Source organism: Meriones unguiculatus, chromosome 7 (genome assembly GCF_030254825.1).
Source record: "Meriones unguiculatus strain TT.TT164.6M chromosome 7, Bangor_MerUng_6.1, whole genome shotgun sequence".
Taxonomy (NCBI): domain Eukaryota; kingdom Metazoa; phylum Chordata; class Mammalia; order Rodentia; family Muridae; genus Meriones; species Meriones unguiculatus.
In genome coordinates this window covers 120,880,756-120,900,760 of record NC_083355.1, presented here as the reverse complement: position 1 = coordinate 120,900,760, position 20,005 = coordinate 120,880,756, and the positions used below count along the sequence as shown (strand labels likewise).

Here is a 20,005-nt window from a genome sequence, read left to right as displayed (position 1 = left end):
CTTATTGATACAAAGCTTTTAAATATATATTGTCCCCTCATAAAACTATTTAATTAAAACCTACTAAGGGGATGGTGAGAGGCTCATTAAGAGCTGTGCTGCTGTTGCGGAGCCCCCACTTCAGTTCCCAGCGTCAGTGCAGGGCGGCTCACAGCCGTCTCCAACTCCAGTTCCGGGATCCACCTTCCATGCCTGCTCCCGCAGCTTCTGATGCCCCTGAGCTTGCGCTCCTCTACAGATACACTTTCATTCACATACATTTTGAAAAATCTTTTTTTTAATGATGGGAAATGTGTTTAAAAGAAAGAAAACATCTTAGCGGCTGTGGCGTGGAGGTGGAATGCTTGCCTGGCGTGCAGGAGGCGCTGATCCCCACTTGCGGAGACACAAGGCAAACCTTTTGGCACTGACACGTCCGTGTTGCTGTGCTTACACGTAAGACTTTTAAAAGTGAGACACATCATGCCAAGTGCTTGTTAAATTTGTTGAAAAGTATCAAACAAAAACATCTTTCAAAATAGGTATTGATGAAAAGTTGAGTATGTTTCAGTTGAAAGCCTTGATCATTCATGGCAAGAATCGTTTTATTCAATATTTAGCCACCACTCTCAATAGAAACGCATTGATTGTGAGTAGGTAAATGAGTTATTTTAATCCCTTTTGAAAGTAGTAAGGACCCATTTGCTTTGCTAAAAGAAGAATATAAGTTTTTATGGAAAGTTTTTAAAACTCCAATAGCACGCAAGATTAGTGAAGGAGGCTCTCCCCTACTTTCTGTTCTGGTCTCAGGAGAAAGTCACTGTGCTGTTTTTCTTTTTCTTTTTTTTTTTTTTTTTTTTTTTCCTGTGAAGACTACCACGGATGCTGTGGGCAACGTGTCTTTAGATATACATCTTAAAATATTTTGCTTGAGTTTTTGACAGTCCAGTTAATTTCATGAATAATGCCTGGCCTGGTGGCTCATTTCTTTAGTATCAATGCTCAGGAGGCAGGGGAAGGTGGATTTCTGTGAGTTAAGCCAGCCTGATTTACAGAGCAGTTTCAGACCAACCAGGCATACAAAGTGAGACCTACCTCATAAGACAGACAGAAACCTTCTGAGTAGACCTTAATGTTATCATTACTTCTAGACCTCACAGGTTTCTTCACAAATTGACTTGATGTTGATTATCAACATCCTCTTGTTGACAATCTTTATTCTAGTTTTCAGATGAAGCAGAATCATTATGTTGTTAATGATTCTCTCCTCTGTTCTTTTGGATGCTGTAGATTTAAGCCCCTTCCCCCATTTTTCCTTCACTATAGTCTAAGGGATGTCTCATTGGAAGTCAGCCACATATGATCTTTTTGCCATCTTAAATAATAGGGAATTACATTTACCTTTCCTGCTGGTTGGAAAATATTACAGGAATAGAATATTACAGGAATAGAACTAAGTGTTTGTTGCTCATAATAAGGATATAGATGTACATATACATTCATGGAATAGTATCACTCACTTCTGTATATATTTTACTGTGGACATGTTGATCATTTATTAGAATATTTCACTGACCAGCATCATTGTACTAAAGAATAGTTAATCAAGAGATGGCTTCTGACAAGTAGTGTCCCAGGGAGGTTCCATCGTCAGCCGCATCTGTTACTTGTTGCTGGTTAAGAAAAACCCAGAGGCGCTCCTAAAGTGCTCCTTACAGTGGACTTGAGTTTCTCAATGTATGGGACTTAGTCTTTTATCCCAGATACAGTTTCATATAAAGCTGTATAGAATAAGTTTAAGTGGAAATGAAATTTGCTAATGAAGTGCCAGTAGTTTTCATGTACAAAAGAAAAAGTATTGCTGAAATAGGTAAGATGAGAAACTATAGATTCATTAAACATTTCCCCTAGAATTATTATACAGCTGCTTTAGTTTGTAAAGTGATCAGGTCTACTCCCTCTGAGTTGACCGACAGCCAGAACGAATCAGAGAATCTTCAGCCTCACAGAGTTCACATTTAAAAGTATGTAGTTGCTTGTTTTAGTAACTGAGGAGAGGAACCATAGCAGACAATTGAGTGCATCCACACCTGAGTGAGTATATAGCACAGGTGAATTTGATGTTCAGCCTGCTGTGGGTAATGCTTAGAAGGTGCAGGCAACAAGCAGTAAGAGAAACTCCACGTATAGAGCCAGAGAAGTCAGAAAATGGCCCGGTGGCCTTCCGTAGCAGGCCTGTTAGTATTCCATTGCAGTACTGTCAACATAGACACCAAAAAGTTTTACACACTCAGAAATCCAGAGAATCCAGAACATGGGGGCTGTTTGCCACGCAGTGTGGGCGGAATCACCATTATTTTTTTTTTCTCATGTTGCTTAAATTGTGGCCCCAGATAGATACTACAAGAAGCCACAGAAGCCGGGCTTTCTGGTTGATGAAATGGGTTGGAAATACGGAAACAAAGATAAAAGCTGATCACTAATTCTATGTGTAGAACAAAGGAAGTGCTGGCTCATTCCTGAACATGCACAGAAGAATGATCCAAAGCCTTATAAAGCACTGCCTCATTCCCACATGTGCTGAGACCTGCAGCAGCCAGTAAGCACACATACTCTACTGGTGGGGGGGGAGGGTGCGTGCGTGCGTGCGTGCGTGTGTGTGCGCGCGCGCGCATTTAGGAGTTACAGGTGTCATGTACACATGCAGAAACCAGAGGAAGATACAGTATCTGTCTTAGTGCCACCAGCTCACCATTTAGGCCAGTGTTTAGGAAAACTAGCTAACAAGCAGGCTCCCAGGATTTACCTGTCTCCACTTCACCATCCTGGGCTTACAGCTTGCACAGCCATACCCTTTTTTTTTCTTTTTAAGACTTCAAACTCAGGTCCTTCTCTTCTTCATTGAGATATCTCTGTAGCCCTTGAACTGTGCCTTCAAAAAGAAATTAATATTTAAACTTGGAAACAAAAAAAAAAGGATGAGTCTGAATGGACTTTTAAATGTAGTAATGATCTACTAACAATAAAATATTTTCTAGGAAGATTTATAATCTCCACAGTAAAACATCTAAACTGTCCAGACTATAAGATGCTAAGATAATCCAGATTTAATAATTTGTCAGACTTTACAGCAGGCATTAAAAACCATGGTCCATAGACTGACTAGAGGCAAACATGTTTGAAAGGAGTAGAAAAATAGACATTTGTAATTAGAGAAATTAAAACTATAGAACATAACCCAGTAGAAAAGAACAGTATTCAAAGTAAGAAATGTTCAGTAGCCACATGGGGCCTGTCACAGGAGAGTGCTGTAGTTGATGATAGAACAGTAGATACTATGAATTGTGAAAGGCAACAGGAAAAGATTGAGGTGGCAAAGAATAAGCTGGGCCTCAGAGCTCTATGGGACAGCAATAAAAGAAGGGAAGGATCTAAAGTTTGTGTCACTGGAAGGAAGAGGGAAGGTTGAACAGGAAAAGCTGAACACACAATAGCCAAGGTTCTCTATTAGGTATTAGTTAGAGATCTAAAAGTTCAATAAACCCTAGACAGGTGATAGAAAAACATGCCCCGAGTGTCTCACGCTGCACGTCACCTGTGATGAGACTCTTGATGGCACTGAAAGAAGATGAGACATTTGTGAGCAAAGGAAATGAAAATTTAAACGACAGCAGATCCCCTAAAGCCACCCATGGTAGCATGTTCCTATAATCCCTGCACTCAGGAAGCTGAGGAGGAAGAAACTGAGTAGGAGAGCGGCCTGGCCAGCCTGGGCTACATGTTAAGAGCCCCTTTTTAAAATGTGTTTTATGTACATGGAATGTATGCCTGTGTGTGTTCAGGTGCACACTCTTGTGCATGGCCAGAAACACCAAATATTTCCTTTATCACTCTATGCCTATTCCTTTGAGGCAGGGTCTCTCCTTGAACCTGTGGCTCACAGGGCTGTGCTAAGAGCCAGCAAGCCAAAGTGACCCTTCTGTCTCTAGCCGCCTATAGTGTTGGAGTTAGGGGTGTGTGCCAGGCAATCCTCGGTTTGTTACATGGGTGCTGAGTTCAAAGGTCCAAACTCAGGGTCTCAAGGCTACACAGCAAGCACTTTTGCCCGCTGAGCCAACTCATCATACAGATGTTTTGTAGGTGAAGTAAGACTTAAGAATTTTTATCATTAGATTTGTACCAGGAGAAATACCTCATATACTTTTATATCCAAAGCTCTTCATAATGAGAAGAAACTTCATGAAGACGAAAGAAACTTAAAGTGAAGGAAGGACAAATAATAATTAGCAAAAAATTAAGCTAGAGCCTGATATGGTACTGCACACTTTAAATTCTAGCACTAGGGAGGCAGAGGCAGGCAGATTTCTGTGAGTTCAAGGCTCATCTGGTATACATATTGAGTTCCAGGCCAGCTGGAGCTGTGTAGATTGTGTGTGTGTCTGTACAGTATGTATGTACTTTTACATATAGATGTAAAAGTAACATTTATTTGCCTGTTGTAATTATCTCTGAGGCTTACTGCCTCTGTCTGCTAACCTAGGCCTAGTTGTGGAAGTTTGTAGCCTCCACACAATCTAATTTAGGCCTAGAATGTCTTCAGCCTCTAAAACTTACTGCTGAATGAGCTCACCTTTTTTTGTTCTTTCTTAACTGTAGCTGCTTGGTTCAATTCAACTGCTCAAAGTCCCCTTCTAGCTGACTGGTTCAAAACTGGCTTCTCTCTCAGCTTCTGATGGAATTGTTCTGTTAGGCTTCGCACTGACTTTGGCAGTATGTTCTAATCTTCTGGCTCTTTCTCATTCTGTGGCTCCTGTCTTCACCTGTGTCTAGGTTTTTTGTTTTTGTTTTTGTTTTCTTCAGTCACTCTTTGTACAACTTTCTGAATTTCATGAATTGGACTGCCACAAACTCAGCTCCACTGTACTGCCTCTCAACTCACTGACTCAACCAAACTGCCTAAACAGAACTGACTGGAACTCAGAGTATCATCCGTGTGCCTGTCTCCTGAGTGCTGGGATTAAAAGCATGCACCACCACGCCTAAGCATAAGCTTTTCTTTACCTGAAACTTGCTCTCTACCAGGCTGGCCTTGAGCTCAGATCTGCTTGCCTTGCTCTCCTGAATTAAAGGGGTGTCTGTATTTCAGCTGCCTCACCCAGACCTAGAAGGTGATTGGATGTGATTTCTTGCCAGAGCAGTTATGTTCTGAATTAAAATTCCTCTACATATGCATACATACTTTGTATATAGAGATGAAGGAGAAAACAGAAAAATGAAAAATTGGAGGCAGAAATTGAAAACTAAACTTTGTTGCCTAGGCTAGCCTTAAACTCACTATGTAACCCAGGCTGGCCTTTAACTTGAATAAAATTATCAACCCACATACCTCTGAGTTAACCATGGGCCAAGAGAAAGTCTCAAGGGAAATTAGAAAATAGTTTCTACTGAATGAAAAGTTTTATCATATAATTTATAAGATGCAAATAAAAAACCTGAATTTATAATGCTAAATTCTCTTTTTGGACAATAATATTTTTTACCTTAAGAAGCAAGAAAATTAAGAGATCCAGAATGAGAAGTTAAGAAATAAAAAAGAGTAGAAACAAATTGGAAATAGAAAAACAGTTCAAAAAACTCACTCAAACCCCGGCTTGTGGGAGTGGGGTTGTTTTTATGCTGTCAGGAGGGGAACTCAAGGCTGCACACAGGCTAGGCAAGTGCTCTGCACCGAGCTGATGGTACCCAGAGCAGCCAAACTCGGATTTGGTGGAAAAGTAAAGAAATCTAAATTCCCCAGTCACGTTGACCAAGAAAATGTCTGAATAGCACCAAGACTGTGTAGATGTTAAATGGATGACCTGGATGACGCTACCCGAAATTTGAAAGTAACTCCGAAAAAAGCATCAGAACCAATACTTGGTCAAGGAGAGATGAGACTGTGTAAGAACACTGATGTGGCTCGCTGAAGCCCTGAGCACAGCCTCCTGACCCACCAAAGACAGATAATTTGAAAAGTTCTGTTTGTAAAGACAGGGGATACTGTTTAAAACTTCCAAGAAAGAACACCCTAGGTCCAGATCTGGGAAGTTTACTCTAGGCTTGAAAGCCTGAACATTTGAAAATCGTACAGGTAATATAATTTACCAGATTAGTAATGAAAGAAAAAAAGGACAATGGCTTAAATAATACTGTATTTGGCAAGATTCTCTATCCTTCTTTATAAAAGCTCATAAAACTGAACTGAAAAGAAGTTAGCACCTTAAAAGAATGCAGCAGTTGTTTAGTTTCTTTGAGTCAGGAGTTCGGCTGCCTGCCCAGGACCCGGGGCGTGCGGCTGTGCTCCTCAGACTCAGGGAAACAAGCTGCTTCGGAGCATCAGTCAGTTCAGCCTCAGGGGTAGGCCGGTCCCTGCTGTTCACTTCCCTGACCCGTGTTGCTCCTGGAGGGTGCCTGCTTCTCCGCCCATGTGTCTGGGGCACCTCTCAAACTCTGGTTGGCCCCTGTCACACTACTAATCTCGACAACCCTAGGTGCAGAGAAGTCTCTTGGAACAGCTGGTGTGCTTAGGTGTGACCGTCTAGAGAGCTGAGAATAATTTCCCTGTATCGGATTCCATAACCTACTTAGTCACAGCTCTGATCCTCCTTTACCCTGTAACAGACATGTAAATTCCAGGGATTGACACATGCAATCCTTGTAGAGCCGTGTTCCCTATGAGACTAGGCAATGTCAACTGATCTGTAATTAGATGTTTTAATCACAAAAGGTGTCATGAATTTTGAAAGCCCAGTTATTAAATTAAAATAATATTAACTGTAAAATTGTATCATCTGTAGTTAATATAGCATTTTTTTACTTTTCATCCGTTGCTCGGTTGAAAGACAATCTTGCTGTTACAAGTAAAGCTGCTGTGAACATAGTTGAGCAAGTGTCCTTGTTGTATGGTGGAGCCTCTTTCAGGTCTATGCCCAGGAGTGGTTTAGATGGGTCTTGAGTTAAGGCTATTCCCAGTTTTCTGAGAAAGTGCCAAATTGGTTTCCAAAGTAGTTGTACAAGTTTGCACTCCCACCAGCAGTAAAGAAGGGTTCCCCTTTCTCCACAGCATGTGTTGTCACTTGAGACTTTGATATTAGCCATTCTGACCTGTGTGAGATGGAACCTCAGAGTCGTTTTGATTTGCATTTCCCTGATGACTAAGGACTTTGAACATTTCTTTGAGTGTTTCTCTGCCATTCGATATTCTTCTATTTAGAATTCTCTGTTTAGCTCTTTGCCCCATTTTTAAATTGGATTATTTTGTTTATTTCTTGAGTTCATTATATGTTTTGGATATTAGCCCTTTATCAGATGTAGGATTGGTAAAGATTTTTTTTTTCCAAATCTGTAGACTGCTATTTTGTCCTGTTGACAGTGTCCTTTACTTTACAGAAGCTTTTCAGTTTCAAGAGGTCCCATTTATTACTTATTGTTCCTAGAGTCTGAGCTGTTGGTTGTCTATTCAGGAAGTTGTCTCCTGTGCCAGTGACAAATAACAAGGAGGATCCAAGGAAGAATGCATAAATCTCACTCAGAAGGGGAGATAAAATAGACAGAAGTGATGGTTGAAGAGAGGGAACAAGTTAGAGAGGCACAGTTGAGAGGGTGGAGATCAGACCTGGGGAGAGCGAAGGCGAGAGGACAGGAGACCTGCAGAGAAAAGAGAAACTGAGGGTAGGGCTGTCTCTCTGACAAGCTGGAGAGCTAAGCCAGGGTCGGCTCCTGGGAGGACATGAGGGGGATTCAAGCAGAGACTCCTAGTAGCAGAGGCCATAGAGACTGAAGAGGACGCCCTCTAACTAGACTAGCCTCCTAGTAGAGGGAGAACACCAACCCACCCACAAAACCTTTGACCCAAATTTTACCCTGCCTAGGAGATAGAACAGAGATTGAGGGAATGTCCAACCAAAGCCCAAGCCTGCTGGCAGAGTAGAGCAGTACCTGAGTGTGGAGTGAGGGCTGCAATAAGTAAAGCAGGTCTCATGCGCTAGCTCTAGAGGACTGTCAGCAAGACCGCAGCCAGGAGTTTACTCCACAATTCCTCTATAGGCAGAAGAAAACAAGACACATCCATACAAGAAAGAAGTTCACAGAACTACCGAACTTGTTTTCTTAAACCACTTCCCTGTAGCAGATGGGGTCCCAGGTCACACAGCCAAGTTTAAGGAACTTGGTAAACCGTCCTGCTTATCTCTGCCTCAAGGTGAAGGCCTGGGTGAAAACATGTTTTTCCTTTAAATACTCAATAACAAAGCAGCTTGACAAACAAGCAGCTCTCCACACCTGGCCCAACCAAAGACCCACCTATGGGAGGGTGCCAACCCCTGACACCATGAATGATACTTGGCCAATCCTGCAGACAGGAGCCTGTGAGAGCTGTTCCCTGAGAGGCTCCACCCAGCAGTGCCTGATCTGAGACTCACAGCCAAACATTGGGTGGTGCTTAGGGAGTCCTGGAAAAGTGGGAGGAAAGAGAAAAGGACCTGGAAATGACAGAAGCTCCACAAGAAGACCAACAGGGCCAACTAACAAAGGCCCAAAGGGGCTTGCTGAGACTGAAGCAAGGACCATGCAGGAACTGGACCTAGGCCCCCTACAAAATGTAGCTGATGGGCAGCTCTGGCTTTGTGTGGGTCTTCCAGTAAGGGAAGCAGGGACGGCATCTGACATGGACTTGCCTGCCAGCTTTTTGATCACCCCCTCCTGGCAGGACTGCCTTGCCAGGCCACAGGGGAATAGGACACGCTTAGTCCTGATGTGACGTGATGAGCTGGGGTGAATGGGAAAGGGGGCTCCCCTTTTCTGAGGAATAGGGAAGGGAGGGAGGGTGGAACTGGGAGGTAAGGTAGGATAGGGCTTCAACCAGGATGTAAAGTGAATAAATTAAATGATTTTTTTAAATGTAAAAAGACTGGAGAATATTAATTTTAAAAAGCTTTTTTTTTTTTTTTACATCCTTGATGTAAAATCCACAATGATGTTTGCTGAAGGTAGGAAATAAATTATTACCCAATATAGCAGAAGACACTTCTGGAAAAGAACATTGAGCTAACAGAAGTCGTTTTCCTAGGGAAAGTATACTTGTACAGAAGAACTGGAATATTTAAGAGTCTAGCCAGCTCCTTTGTTCCTTGAAGTTGATTTAGTCGCCGGATGGAGGAGTGCACAGGCTGGGGCCAGCCACACTATGACGTCACCAGTGCCCCCTCTTGCCGTTTGTCACGAGCGGTGGCCAGAATATCGGAATTCCTTACTGGGGTGATAGATCTGCATGGTGACAGATAATTTGAGGACAGAAGTTACAGTCAGAAATCGTGAGTTTTTTCTGAAGCAGCACTTGGCACAGATAGTCTGAACACTGCAGATGGTAGGTGTTGGCTGGACAGTCTCTGGCCTCGCCTCCAGCCGTGTGCTGGGAGAAGGCCCCTGTGACCCGGGCTGCCACCCCTGCCTCTGAGTCAGGCATCGTGGCTGTCCCACGACGTGTCCCGTGTCGTGCCTGTGCTGTGGGTTCTGTGATCCGTTTGTCAGCCTCAGCCTGCTCCTCTGTGAAGAAGTGTAAAGCTCCTCGGGGCCCTCGAGCTTGGACAGTGTGAGCTGAGTGAGAACTCTTCTTTTACAGTAGAATAGAAGGTAATGACGCCAGGGCAGTCATTTTGATTTCACCCTCACCAGGAGTATCGGCATTTCTAATGTTTAGGCTCCTTTCCTTTAGAGACTTCCTGCTAAGATTTGTAGTGCCTCTGAGAATTTTGTCCAGTGCATTTATTTAGCCTTTAAAAGAAAAAGTTTATATTGTAAATGCATTTAAGGTAAAAGGGGAGAATATCTGATGTGGAAAAATTTGAAACTGTAGATCTTCTCTTGGTAAGAAAAAAATTGTCCAATAAATGTCCATATTCTCCGAGTTTTGTCACTCCACCAGGAAAACCCCGCCTCCCTGCCATGGCAGCTGCAGAGGAAGGACATGCTAGGGCTAGCATGTTGCCATCTGGGAACGTCAGGGTAGAACCAGCAACCAGGCTTCATGTGCTCTCTCCCATTACTCAGAAAGAAGAAGTTTGATTTGGTTTTCCTTTTTAGTTAACATTTGACTTTTATTTCAAGAAATAGAAGTTCTAATTAGAACGGTCATATTTTATAGAAAACATATTTAAGGATCAAAATATTACCATTGTTCCTTGGAAGTTTAAACTGTATTGAATCTGAACTAGGTTGCCTGCTCCCGTTTTTTACATAGAAAAACTGAGCATACTAGTAAATTCTTAGCTTAAAATAGGTTCTGAAATACGCCGTGCCTCCCAAGTTCACCGAGACCCAGCTATCAGCCTTACAGTGCCCATGGCCTTGCACGCTGTGCTTGGCCAGTTGCTGGGCTGTCGAACTCTTCTGTCAGGTAGCCCTTGATTTTGGGGATGGGGAAATTGAGGCTCAGGGTGGTCATTTGACTTGTTCCCGCTCCCCCAGCCCTGCCCTCAGCTCACAGCGCAACACACCGTCTCTTCCCAGCCACGTGGTTTTTCCTCTACCCTGTGTGCTTGGTAGGCTTGCTTGTTTTAAACAGAAGGGGCCAAGAGAGCACCAGAGGGTGTGCCCACCATGAGTAAGGACCTGGATTTACCCCGAGTGCCATAGACACAAGAAGACCTATATAGCTGCTCATGCTGGCATAGCTGTATAAGTTATATTGTATCAAAGTGCAATATATTTGGAAAAGAAGTTATTAAAAATCCATTCAGTTAAAATGTTTGTAACTTGATTTACTTCTTGTGTGGACAGGTGAAAAGAGATTTGAGTGCCCAGAATGCTCCAAGAGGTTCATGCGGAGCGACCACCTTTCCAAGCACGTCAAAACTCACCAGAATAAGAAGGGAGGTGGGACGGCCCTTGCCATAGTTACCTCGGGAGAGCTGGACTCCTCCGTCACAGACGTGCTCGGCTCCCCACGGATTGTCACAGTTGCAGCCATTTCTCAAGATTCGAATCCAGCAACTCCCAATGTTTCCACCAACATGGAAGAATTCTGAAAAGCTGTTTATAACAAAGACCTCTAGTGCTGCGCTTAAGTTTACACACCTTTGAAAATCTGGAAGTGGGCTGGTCAAGTGGATTACAGAGTAGGAAATCACATTGCATCCTTGGCATCTCTGAGTATTCCAGGGAGTTTGGTTCAACACATGAAGTGTTGGATTTTTGAAAAATGAGAAAGAAAACCAATATACTGGAAACAGAAAAGTATTTCTTCCATGGTATAAGTTGCTGTAGTGTTTTGGAAACCCATCACAAAACCTTCAACCCGTTAACCCTCCTCTAACATCCCTGTTGACATGGCTGTAGAGACACCACACAAGTTTGCAGGCTGGGCCTTAATTGGACTTACTCTGTTGAAAAGTACTTTGTTAAAAATTTCGTCAGTAATAACTCACATGCACTTCTTTTATTCTCTAGCACAGAAAACAGGTTGTCATCTGACAACAGGGAGAATACTGTATTTCTTTAGCTTGTTTTTAGAAATCTGTTCAAAATAGTTTTGGCCGTCTTTTCTAAATATCAAAAATTCTTCAAAAGTTGAATTAGGTTATGTTCCAAACTAGTAATCTGAGTTGTGTCTCAGGTCTTTATTACACTACATTGTAGTAGTGTGCACGCGGACAATCAGCGAAGCCAATTATTTTCTCCATTTTGGAGACACAGAGGACCTTAGAGCTAAATCTTAGGTTAAGTTTTAGGTTGGAACCTTAGGAAAATGCTGGGGGAAATTTTGTTAGAACAGGATTCATCATAGCTTCAGAAAGGCAAAACAAAGCAGTTCAACAATGTTTTAAAGTTAGGGTTGGCTGTGTGCTGAACCCTGCGTTCAATAGCGAAATTTCATTTTAAATGTTCATATTGGAAATGCTTGCATAGATTCCAAATCTATGTAATTTCTGTAAATAAGACTTAGGTTGACAGTGTGCAGGATTCTTTCTGCTTTGACTTGGTAGCCAAAGAAAGAGTTGTCATACTTTTCAAGGCCAGCAGAAAATTACTTTTCGCTACATTATAACCTTTGTTTTCTTTACTAAAGATTGGCAAATCCCATTTCGTTTCTAGTACTGTGTTAGGTTAATTAGGAGCTTTCATCACAGTGATGATCTTTATGTTGTATCAATAACAGAATTTTCCCTAAAGGTCTAGACAGGTTAACAAATGTATAATAGATATGATATTATGAAGCAAAAATTATTTTTGGAAAACCAGAATACTTTTCAGTCAAATACTGACTGAAAATATATTTCATTGTTTGTGCAAGGGTCTTAAGGGACAGTGTCTTATTAGGAAAGATGGCCAAACGCTTCATATGAAAAACAATTGGATTATTCTAATAGATTAAACATTAGTAAGACACTTTGTGTTTTTAGAACGATTTACACAGAATCATAACTATTGAAACTGACAATAGGAAACAAGTTTTTACCCATTTTCTTTGTTACCATCGTTGGTTTGAATATAGGTATACGTTTTCTTGTGCATTCTTTATTATTTCAGGAAAAGTACTACTCATGAGACTTCTCTTCCAAAACCGTGATGTTTCTTGCGTTTCTGATGAAGGAGAAATACTGTAGTGATCACTGTTTACACTGTGTACTCTAGGCCAGCCCTTTGTAGCGTTATATAAAACTGAAGGCCTTTTGTGCTTTCGGTTTGGATAAAAAAAGCTTTGAGATTAAAGGAAAAACATTTTTACACTGTGGTTATAAATTTCAAGTTTCTTAAAGCTTTTGTAGACTTGTAACAAAGTCTTTAAATTTTAGTTGGATTTTGTAAATTGTTTTGTATATTTTATTTAATGTACTCTTAACAGCTGATGGATCTGGCTTTAAAACATCAGAATCAATTTGTTGTTTTGTCGGTACAGAGGAGCATTTGGTAGTGTTAATTTTAATTTTATTATATAGGAACTGAAACATTAAAAATATATTTTATCTATCATGCTACACAATCAGTGCTATAAATTTTTTTATGCAAAGAGATTTTCTTAATGTTTTAATCATGTTTTCTCCGAGCGATACTTTTGTTGTTTGCACCAAGTCTGAGCACTCAGCATCACTGTTCCAGGAGCCAGTTTCTGGCAACCCACGTTTGCTCATCAGAAATGCAGGCTGTCCTCAGCAGCAGCCAGACCTGTCACAGACGTGTCAGACTGGACCCGGATGACCTTAGAGCGTGCAGAGCGACTGTCAGCAGGCACGTGCTCACCGCTGCAACTAGAAATCTCTCGACAGTCTGTTCTGCTCACCATCCTAGGCCACCTCTGTCTTACAGCAGTCGTCAGTGTCCTGTCTTTGACTCAGTGGCTGTCGCTGTGGTAGGGCACGGACGCGCAGTCCAGTCTTGATGGCAGTCTCACTGCTCATTCTCTTAGCACCGTTACGAAGCTTTTCTTTGTAAAGTTATCAGTGCAAAGCTCTGTATTTGCCATGGTAGAACTCCAGTGTTAGGGTAGCTTTCTCTTACAGTATGCTCTCTTTGGTTAGGGTTGTGTATGTGTTGCTGATTACATTAGAATTGATGTTAAGTCATTATTTATCACACTCACGAGAGCAGTAATAAAGTGTGTAACCTAGGAGAAAAAGTTAATTTGTCAAACTTAGATAAGCATGATGTTTAGGTCCTATTTTTCAATTTTATAACTGTTTTATTGCAACAATATTTGTATTTAAGTCTCCATTTTAATGCCTGGTGGTGTTTTTTTATGCATGTCACTAAGTTGTCATCCCTCATAAATTGATGTGCAGCATAGGGTATTAAATCTACATAATGATTTTAAAACAAACAGTTGATGGTAAAATGTAAATGTTTTGCAAAAATTCCTTATAAAAAGTTTCGTAGTAACATTTCACTTGTAAATTTTTTGTAAAAAAGAAAATGAAAAAAAAAAAAAGATGAATCTAGGAAAAAAACTGTTTTCCCATATTCTAGAATTTAGACACTTACTCTGCCAGCAAAGCCCCTGGGGCTTTAATTGACATTTTTACAGTGCTGATTTGTATAAATTTGTTTTTTGTGGATTTGGAAATAAAATCATGTACAAGTTGTTGCCTGCAGTAACAATTGCAAGTAACCTCCTCACGCCCCCTCGGGTTGGACACGCTTCATTTACAATGTATAGTACAGGGCAGCAGTGAAGGGTTAAATACCAGCTTCTCATCGCAGTCAACGCTGAAATTTAAATGCCTCCCACGAGAAAATCTTAATCCTGGTGTTAAGATCCGATCAACACTCCTGAAAATACCGCCAGAGAACACCAGTCTAAATTGCATGTTAATTTGTGACCATTGCTGTAGACATTTATGGAAATTAAATTTTGATTTAGAGATACTTTATTTAAATAATTTTAAGCAATAAATGTTAGGAAATAGTAGGATGGTCTAAAAAATGAAAACCAAAATTAAAATAATATTTAAGTTCACAGCAACACTTAGAAGCAGTATAGGCCACCAGAACAGTTTTCCCTCTGGGAGAGGCTTGCATGTCTTGAGGAAACCTTACTGCCGAGGGAATGCGTTGCAGGGTGAGGTGACTGGCCACGCTCCTGAGTGTACAGAGACTGAGCTGCAGGATGCGGGGCACAGAGGGGACTGCGATGCCCAGACGGCTCCAGCCAGCGTTCAGACGTGGGATAGGTAGGTGTGCCCTGTGGTACGTAGCTCGTACAGAACAGCCCAAAGGCGTGGCTGTATCACAGCGTCCATACACACAGAACAGGTTCTTAACAGTGGGCAGACCAGGGCAGTTGATGTACGCTCCTCCACCGAGTAAACGTTCGCCAGGAAATTCCATGTGAAAAGTAAAGGTCCCATCTTGACCAGGACTGGTTAGCTGGCTGGTTCTTGTTCCCTGAGTTCTTCAGCTCAAAGCTCATGCTGCTCCCCCAGAGATAAACTTGGGGTTCCATGGCCTCTCTGTCTGGTCCTCTTAGCGGTGTGCGCTGATTAAATTTCTCCTTTCTGCCTCTCCCAAAGCAAGTGTGTTTTCATTTCCTGAAAGGTCAGCATGTGTGCTTCTCGGGGTGACCCTGTATGGAAAGATGAAACTCTAAACCTAAAGCTTTCACTTTAAATACGGTAATGGGCTGGTTGCTAAACTAGGAATTTCAACCACGTGAACAAGACTGAAGGATAAAGTGGGATCAGCCACAATCAGACTGCTGACAGGAAACCCTTTAGTGCAGAGCTGGAGCGGTGGTTGGAGCTGCTGTTGTGATAGCTGGGCCGTGGTGTCTTGTTAAAGATGCCCTTGTCCGAAAGCTCATGTTAGATACAGCTGGTCTTTACTTAAGGTTTAGGTGCTAAGTTCCAGGGGTACAGAGGCGTCAGGTGCCAGGAAGGAATGTGGCAGGCTTTGATTCCCCAGTCACTGCTGCCCGTGTGCCGATTTGTGTAGTATGCTCAATATGTGATTGTACCACATGATTTTAAAGGCATTTTCCAAGAGCTGCTGTTTGGCATGGCCATGGGTTCTGCAGGTGACAGTGAAATCATTTGTTTTTGGATATCTGAGCAAGATCTCAATAGTGGAAGGAATCAAGGAGTGAAGAGAGGGAAGGGGGAAAGGGAAGAGCAGAAGGACTGCTTGTGATGCTCTCTCCGTGGTCATGGCACTTGGGGAAAGGAGCTGCTGTTCAGGCTGGGCTCCTGATTTAGTTGTTGCTGTTTAACTCCTCCACATCTTGTCTTTATTTGTACAATTAGGAATGATGCTGTTAGTGCACCAGCAGCTGGTAGGCAGCAGCATTCACAGCAGTTCGCCTAGAAAGGGTTACTCTGTCATTGCACTTTGCCAGAGTAGCATGAGCTGGCTGGCTCACTGTCAGGACAAACAGCCCACGGTCAAGGTTCGGGGTCTGCTGTGAGCCAGTTCTCTGGTCCATGTGTTCCCTTGACAACACATTGCCCTCACATAGAAGAAGCGGTGAGGTGGCTTTCTGAGGGCTTTTCTTCTTGGGGCACTAACACCCCTTCAGGAGGATGCCATTTTTATGATCTTACCGCTTCTTAGAGGCCCTACCCCCTCTGCTGTGTTGGGTGTTGAATTTCAACGTGGGAATCTGGGGAGACAAGCCATCAGATCCAGCAGAAGGCATTGAATAGTTCCAACACGATTAGTGGTGAAATGCTTGGCAAAGGGCACCGCGTGGCAAAGCTACCTCTAAAGTGCATCAAAGAGATTGAGAGAGAAGCCTGCATTTGAGCAGTGAGTTTCTCAGGCCTAGGCGGTCTGCGGTGGTGTGCCTCAGACTTGCATGGTAACAGTCTGGAGTAGCTTGGCTCACTAGGCACAAGACTGAAGACGGAAGTCCATCACGATGGGGCTCCTGGGAGGAGCCAAACAGGGCACCATGCCTCCGAGGCAGCTCAGACACCAGCCAGGGTTGGGAGACAGGAAGAGACGAGGCTGCCCGAGCAACAGTTCATCTCTGCATCCTACCTTTCTAGGTGGTTGGCTTGGTTTAAAATGTTATTTATTATCCTGTTATGAAATGCAGTCTAATAAATATTTTATTTATAGTAGTATTTTTGTGATGTGGAAGCTATAATAAAGTTATATTTTCTGCTGATAAAATTGTTTCTAGCTTGTATAATTTTATGCTGGAATTAAATGTATGAGTAAGTCAGGATGCTGTGTGAAGGCATCATTATTTCTGAGGATCTGATCACCTAACAAGTTTGAAAACCACTACTGAGGAAAATACCATAAGAGAAAATAAGTTAACAGGAAAATCCAGTTCAGTACTAGAGCAGCTGGTTACACCTTCAGTTAGCAGAGCTGTTTTATATCTTTACAGCATTCTTTGCACTAGCTTTTGCGCTGTGTATGTGTTTGGTGGAGTGTTATATTTCTAATGATGCTTTGTAAGAATGAAATTTATGAGTTATTGTGCTGTATTCCTTTCTAATTTCAGGGACAGAAAAAATACTGTTGAAAAATCAAGTCCCGTTTTGGTGGTCATATATTAGTTTATTTAATGAACCGAGGTGATTTGATTGTTGGTTGTTCATGTTTCTTTTGCTTTGTTTATCATAATGTGGATGGTAGTTTGTATTAAAAGTCTCTGTAAAGTGGTCCACAGATTCTGTAAGTAACTGGAAGGACTTTCCTTTCACATCCCATTTGTGAACAAAACATACTTAAGAAAAAGTAAAAATAATAATAAGCAAACCTAGCATATTTCTTGGAGTTAATCATTTTTGCAGACAGCCATTTTTCTGTATTTTTAAGAAAGGAATTATCTTGCTGATAAAAGTGAATTTTAAATATTAATTAAACTTATTTGAATCTAAGTCTTGGCAATTCTTGAAAGCATTAATATTAGAAGGTAAGGTTCCTCCCCCCCCCCAATAAATCCAAATGCAATACTTCTCTTTTGCTTATTTTTTTTATTTATTTTAATGGAATTTTGATTAGATTTATGAAGTAAATGTTTATGTCTTTTAGGGGAAAAAATGTTTTTAACTTCAGCATTCAGAATAATCCCAAAGTGTGATTTTCAGGAAACTCCAAACTACTCTCCTGTGTCCTTTTTTCTTTTAAGTTGGAGATTGGATTTGCAGTAGAGGACACCTCAAGTCCTAGCAGCTGTATTCTTGAAGTTATCTACCCGGTAGGTGAAGTGATGATGGCTTTTTTCTTAAAAGGCAGCCACAGCTGTGTTTCTACCTGTCTAGATAACAAGCCAGGTTACCCTGTGCGAAGTTCAATCTGTTCCCCTTTAAAGACTGTAACACACAGCTGGTGGCTCTCTCCATACTACATTCTGAATACTTAGGGCACTTCCAAGTTGATGTAGAACTTAGTCTTCGAGGAGACTGTGTAAGAGTGGGAAACGCACAAGCGCTTGGCCTAGGGCATCTGTATGGAAGGCCCCGGGGAGCTAGCTCGGCCCTCTCTGCCCTGTGAGTGCACACGGAGAAAACACCGTCTCTGAACCAGGAGTGTGCGCCACCTGATACAATCCGAGAGAGCCTTCGCCTTGGGCTTCCCAGCCCCAAGAACCGAGAGATACCTGTTGTCGATAAGCTGCCTAATTTGTGGTGTTTTCATTGCAGCAACTCAAAGACCAGAGTGACAGTCAAGGAGGCACAAAGTCCGTTTAGCAAAGCAGATGTACATGGTAGTGGCAGAGGAGAGTTCCCAGAGCAGCTGCTCTTCCTCTGCTCCCTTCCTTGCTGGATCCTGGGTGAAGCTGGGGAGGCGGGAACCAGAAGTGTCTCTTACCCATGTGGAGGCAGGACCGGAAGTGTTCATTATCTATGGATGTGTGGGATGTTTTCAGTATTTGAACAGGAAAAAAAAAAAGTTTATGAAACATCCATTTAACTGCTAAAATACTTTTTCATAAAGCCCATGCTTTTAGATAGTATTTTGCTTAAACATGAAACTGAAAAAAATACAACTCATTTTTCATCAAAATTATTAGGGTTGACTCAAAACTTCTCATAAACCTGGTATAGGATACAAACTGGTCTGATCATCACACCTTGAACAATTCTAAAAGGTAAACCAGAAAAAAGAGTTGGTGAATGCAACAATAACAGATTTACAAGATCGATTTCTTCCAAAAATTTCTTTGCTATTTATTGAATGTAAGGCAAGATCAATCATTTTATACACTGCCTTGAAGCCTCATTTATCCCGCAACTCGATATTCTATTGCCTAAAAGTTTTAATTTACACCTCTGAAAGAGCTTTGCTAGACACTTAGACATTTCATTATTCCTTGGTCTCACACATTAAAAAACAAGTAAGTATTCTTTCATACCAGGGATAAAATTTTCGCTCAGGGTTTTGCCTGGGTGTTAGATTCTTGTTTTCTTTGCCTTGTTATTGAGTCAGGGTCTCCTGTAGTTCAGGCTGGTCCTGAACTTAGTATGTAGCCAAGGAAGATCTTGCACTCCCAAGCCCTTTGCCTCTACGTCCCTCAGATGCTAGGACTACAGCCATGCCCCATCACACCAGGTTCAAATGGTAGTTTACTTTTCCTTCTCCTCCCCAAATCGCTCTTTCCTATCACCCGCTTTAAAAGATTTTTGTGCAGCCCAGGCTGACCTCAAATTTGATAAGGAGTGAAGGCTTGAACTCCTGATCTATCCTATCTCTTCATGCGTTGGGATTGCATGTGTGTGCCCCTATGCCTGCTCTTGAGATTCAGTTTTAAAATTGCCACATTAGTTCATGTTCCAGCATTCGGAAGATGGAGACCACTCACCTGCCGAGAGCAGACTACACTTAGGACTTGCTGCTCACACAGAACACGTACACACCAGACACTTGGAAACTCAATGGTACAAAATCACTGTGGCCTCCCTCTTAGCTGTTATCTTGGATCTGTCCTTCCAGGGAATCCTGATGCTCTCACATAACAACTCTGTCAGAGGCCCTGGGGGTGAGGAAATAGCACCTTTGGACAGAGGCCTTCCAAGTGAGCCAGGGACGATTGTCCGAATAGTCCACTGTTAGGACAACTACAGCCTCAGCCAGAAGAGAGCCTGGCCGGGGTGTCAAACTCAGCTGCTTTGCACACTACCCAACAGCTCCAGTTCTGGGTTGGTACCACGTGAGCTGCTGGCTAGTGTTCAAAGCAGCTGCATTTGGAGAGGGCAGTCATTTTTACACCACCATAGGTAGCTGCTATCCCATGAGCCTTTGATTTTCAGTGTCGTCTGAGGCGTTCAGAGCATCGACATACATACTTGTTCACGGGATTCTCCACCAGCGTCTGAGAATTTGCTCTCACTGACCATATCCAATCCAGCTCCACTGCAGGTGTACCGGTGGTGAGATGAGAATGGCATCCGTCTTGCCTGCTGGAAGACCACAGGTGTAAGACAGCAACTTGAAGAATGTGGGAGTGAGGGCGGGTGGTCAGTGTGCACTGCAGGGTCCAGGAACTGCGTTCTAGCTCTGCTCGCTCGCTTGCTGTTCCCATCAACCTCCCTTCTTTTACTAA

The 20,005-nt window shown here is 42.3% G+C and overlaps 1 protein-coding gene across 2 annotated transcripts in view; it reads left to right on the top strand.

Annotated features, from left to right (window-relative positions):
- Sp4 (Sp4 transcription factor) overlaps window positions 1-17,339 on the top strand; it is a 67,395-nt gene extending 50,056 nt beyond the window's left edge. For both annotated transcript variants that reach the window (XM_060388296.1, XM_021640908.2), the window contains one exon: window positions 10,795-17,339. In XM_060388296.1, the coding sequence (XP_060244279.1) occupies window positions 10,795-10,911 (117 nt within the window). In that variant the 3' untranslated portion in view covers window positions 10,912-17,339. The remainder of the gene's footprint in view (window positions 1-10,794) is intronic.
- The last annotated feature ends 2,666 nt before the right edge of the window (window positions 17,340-20,005 follow it).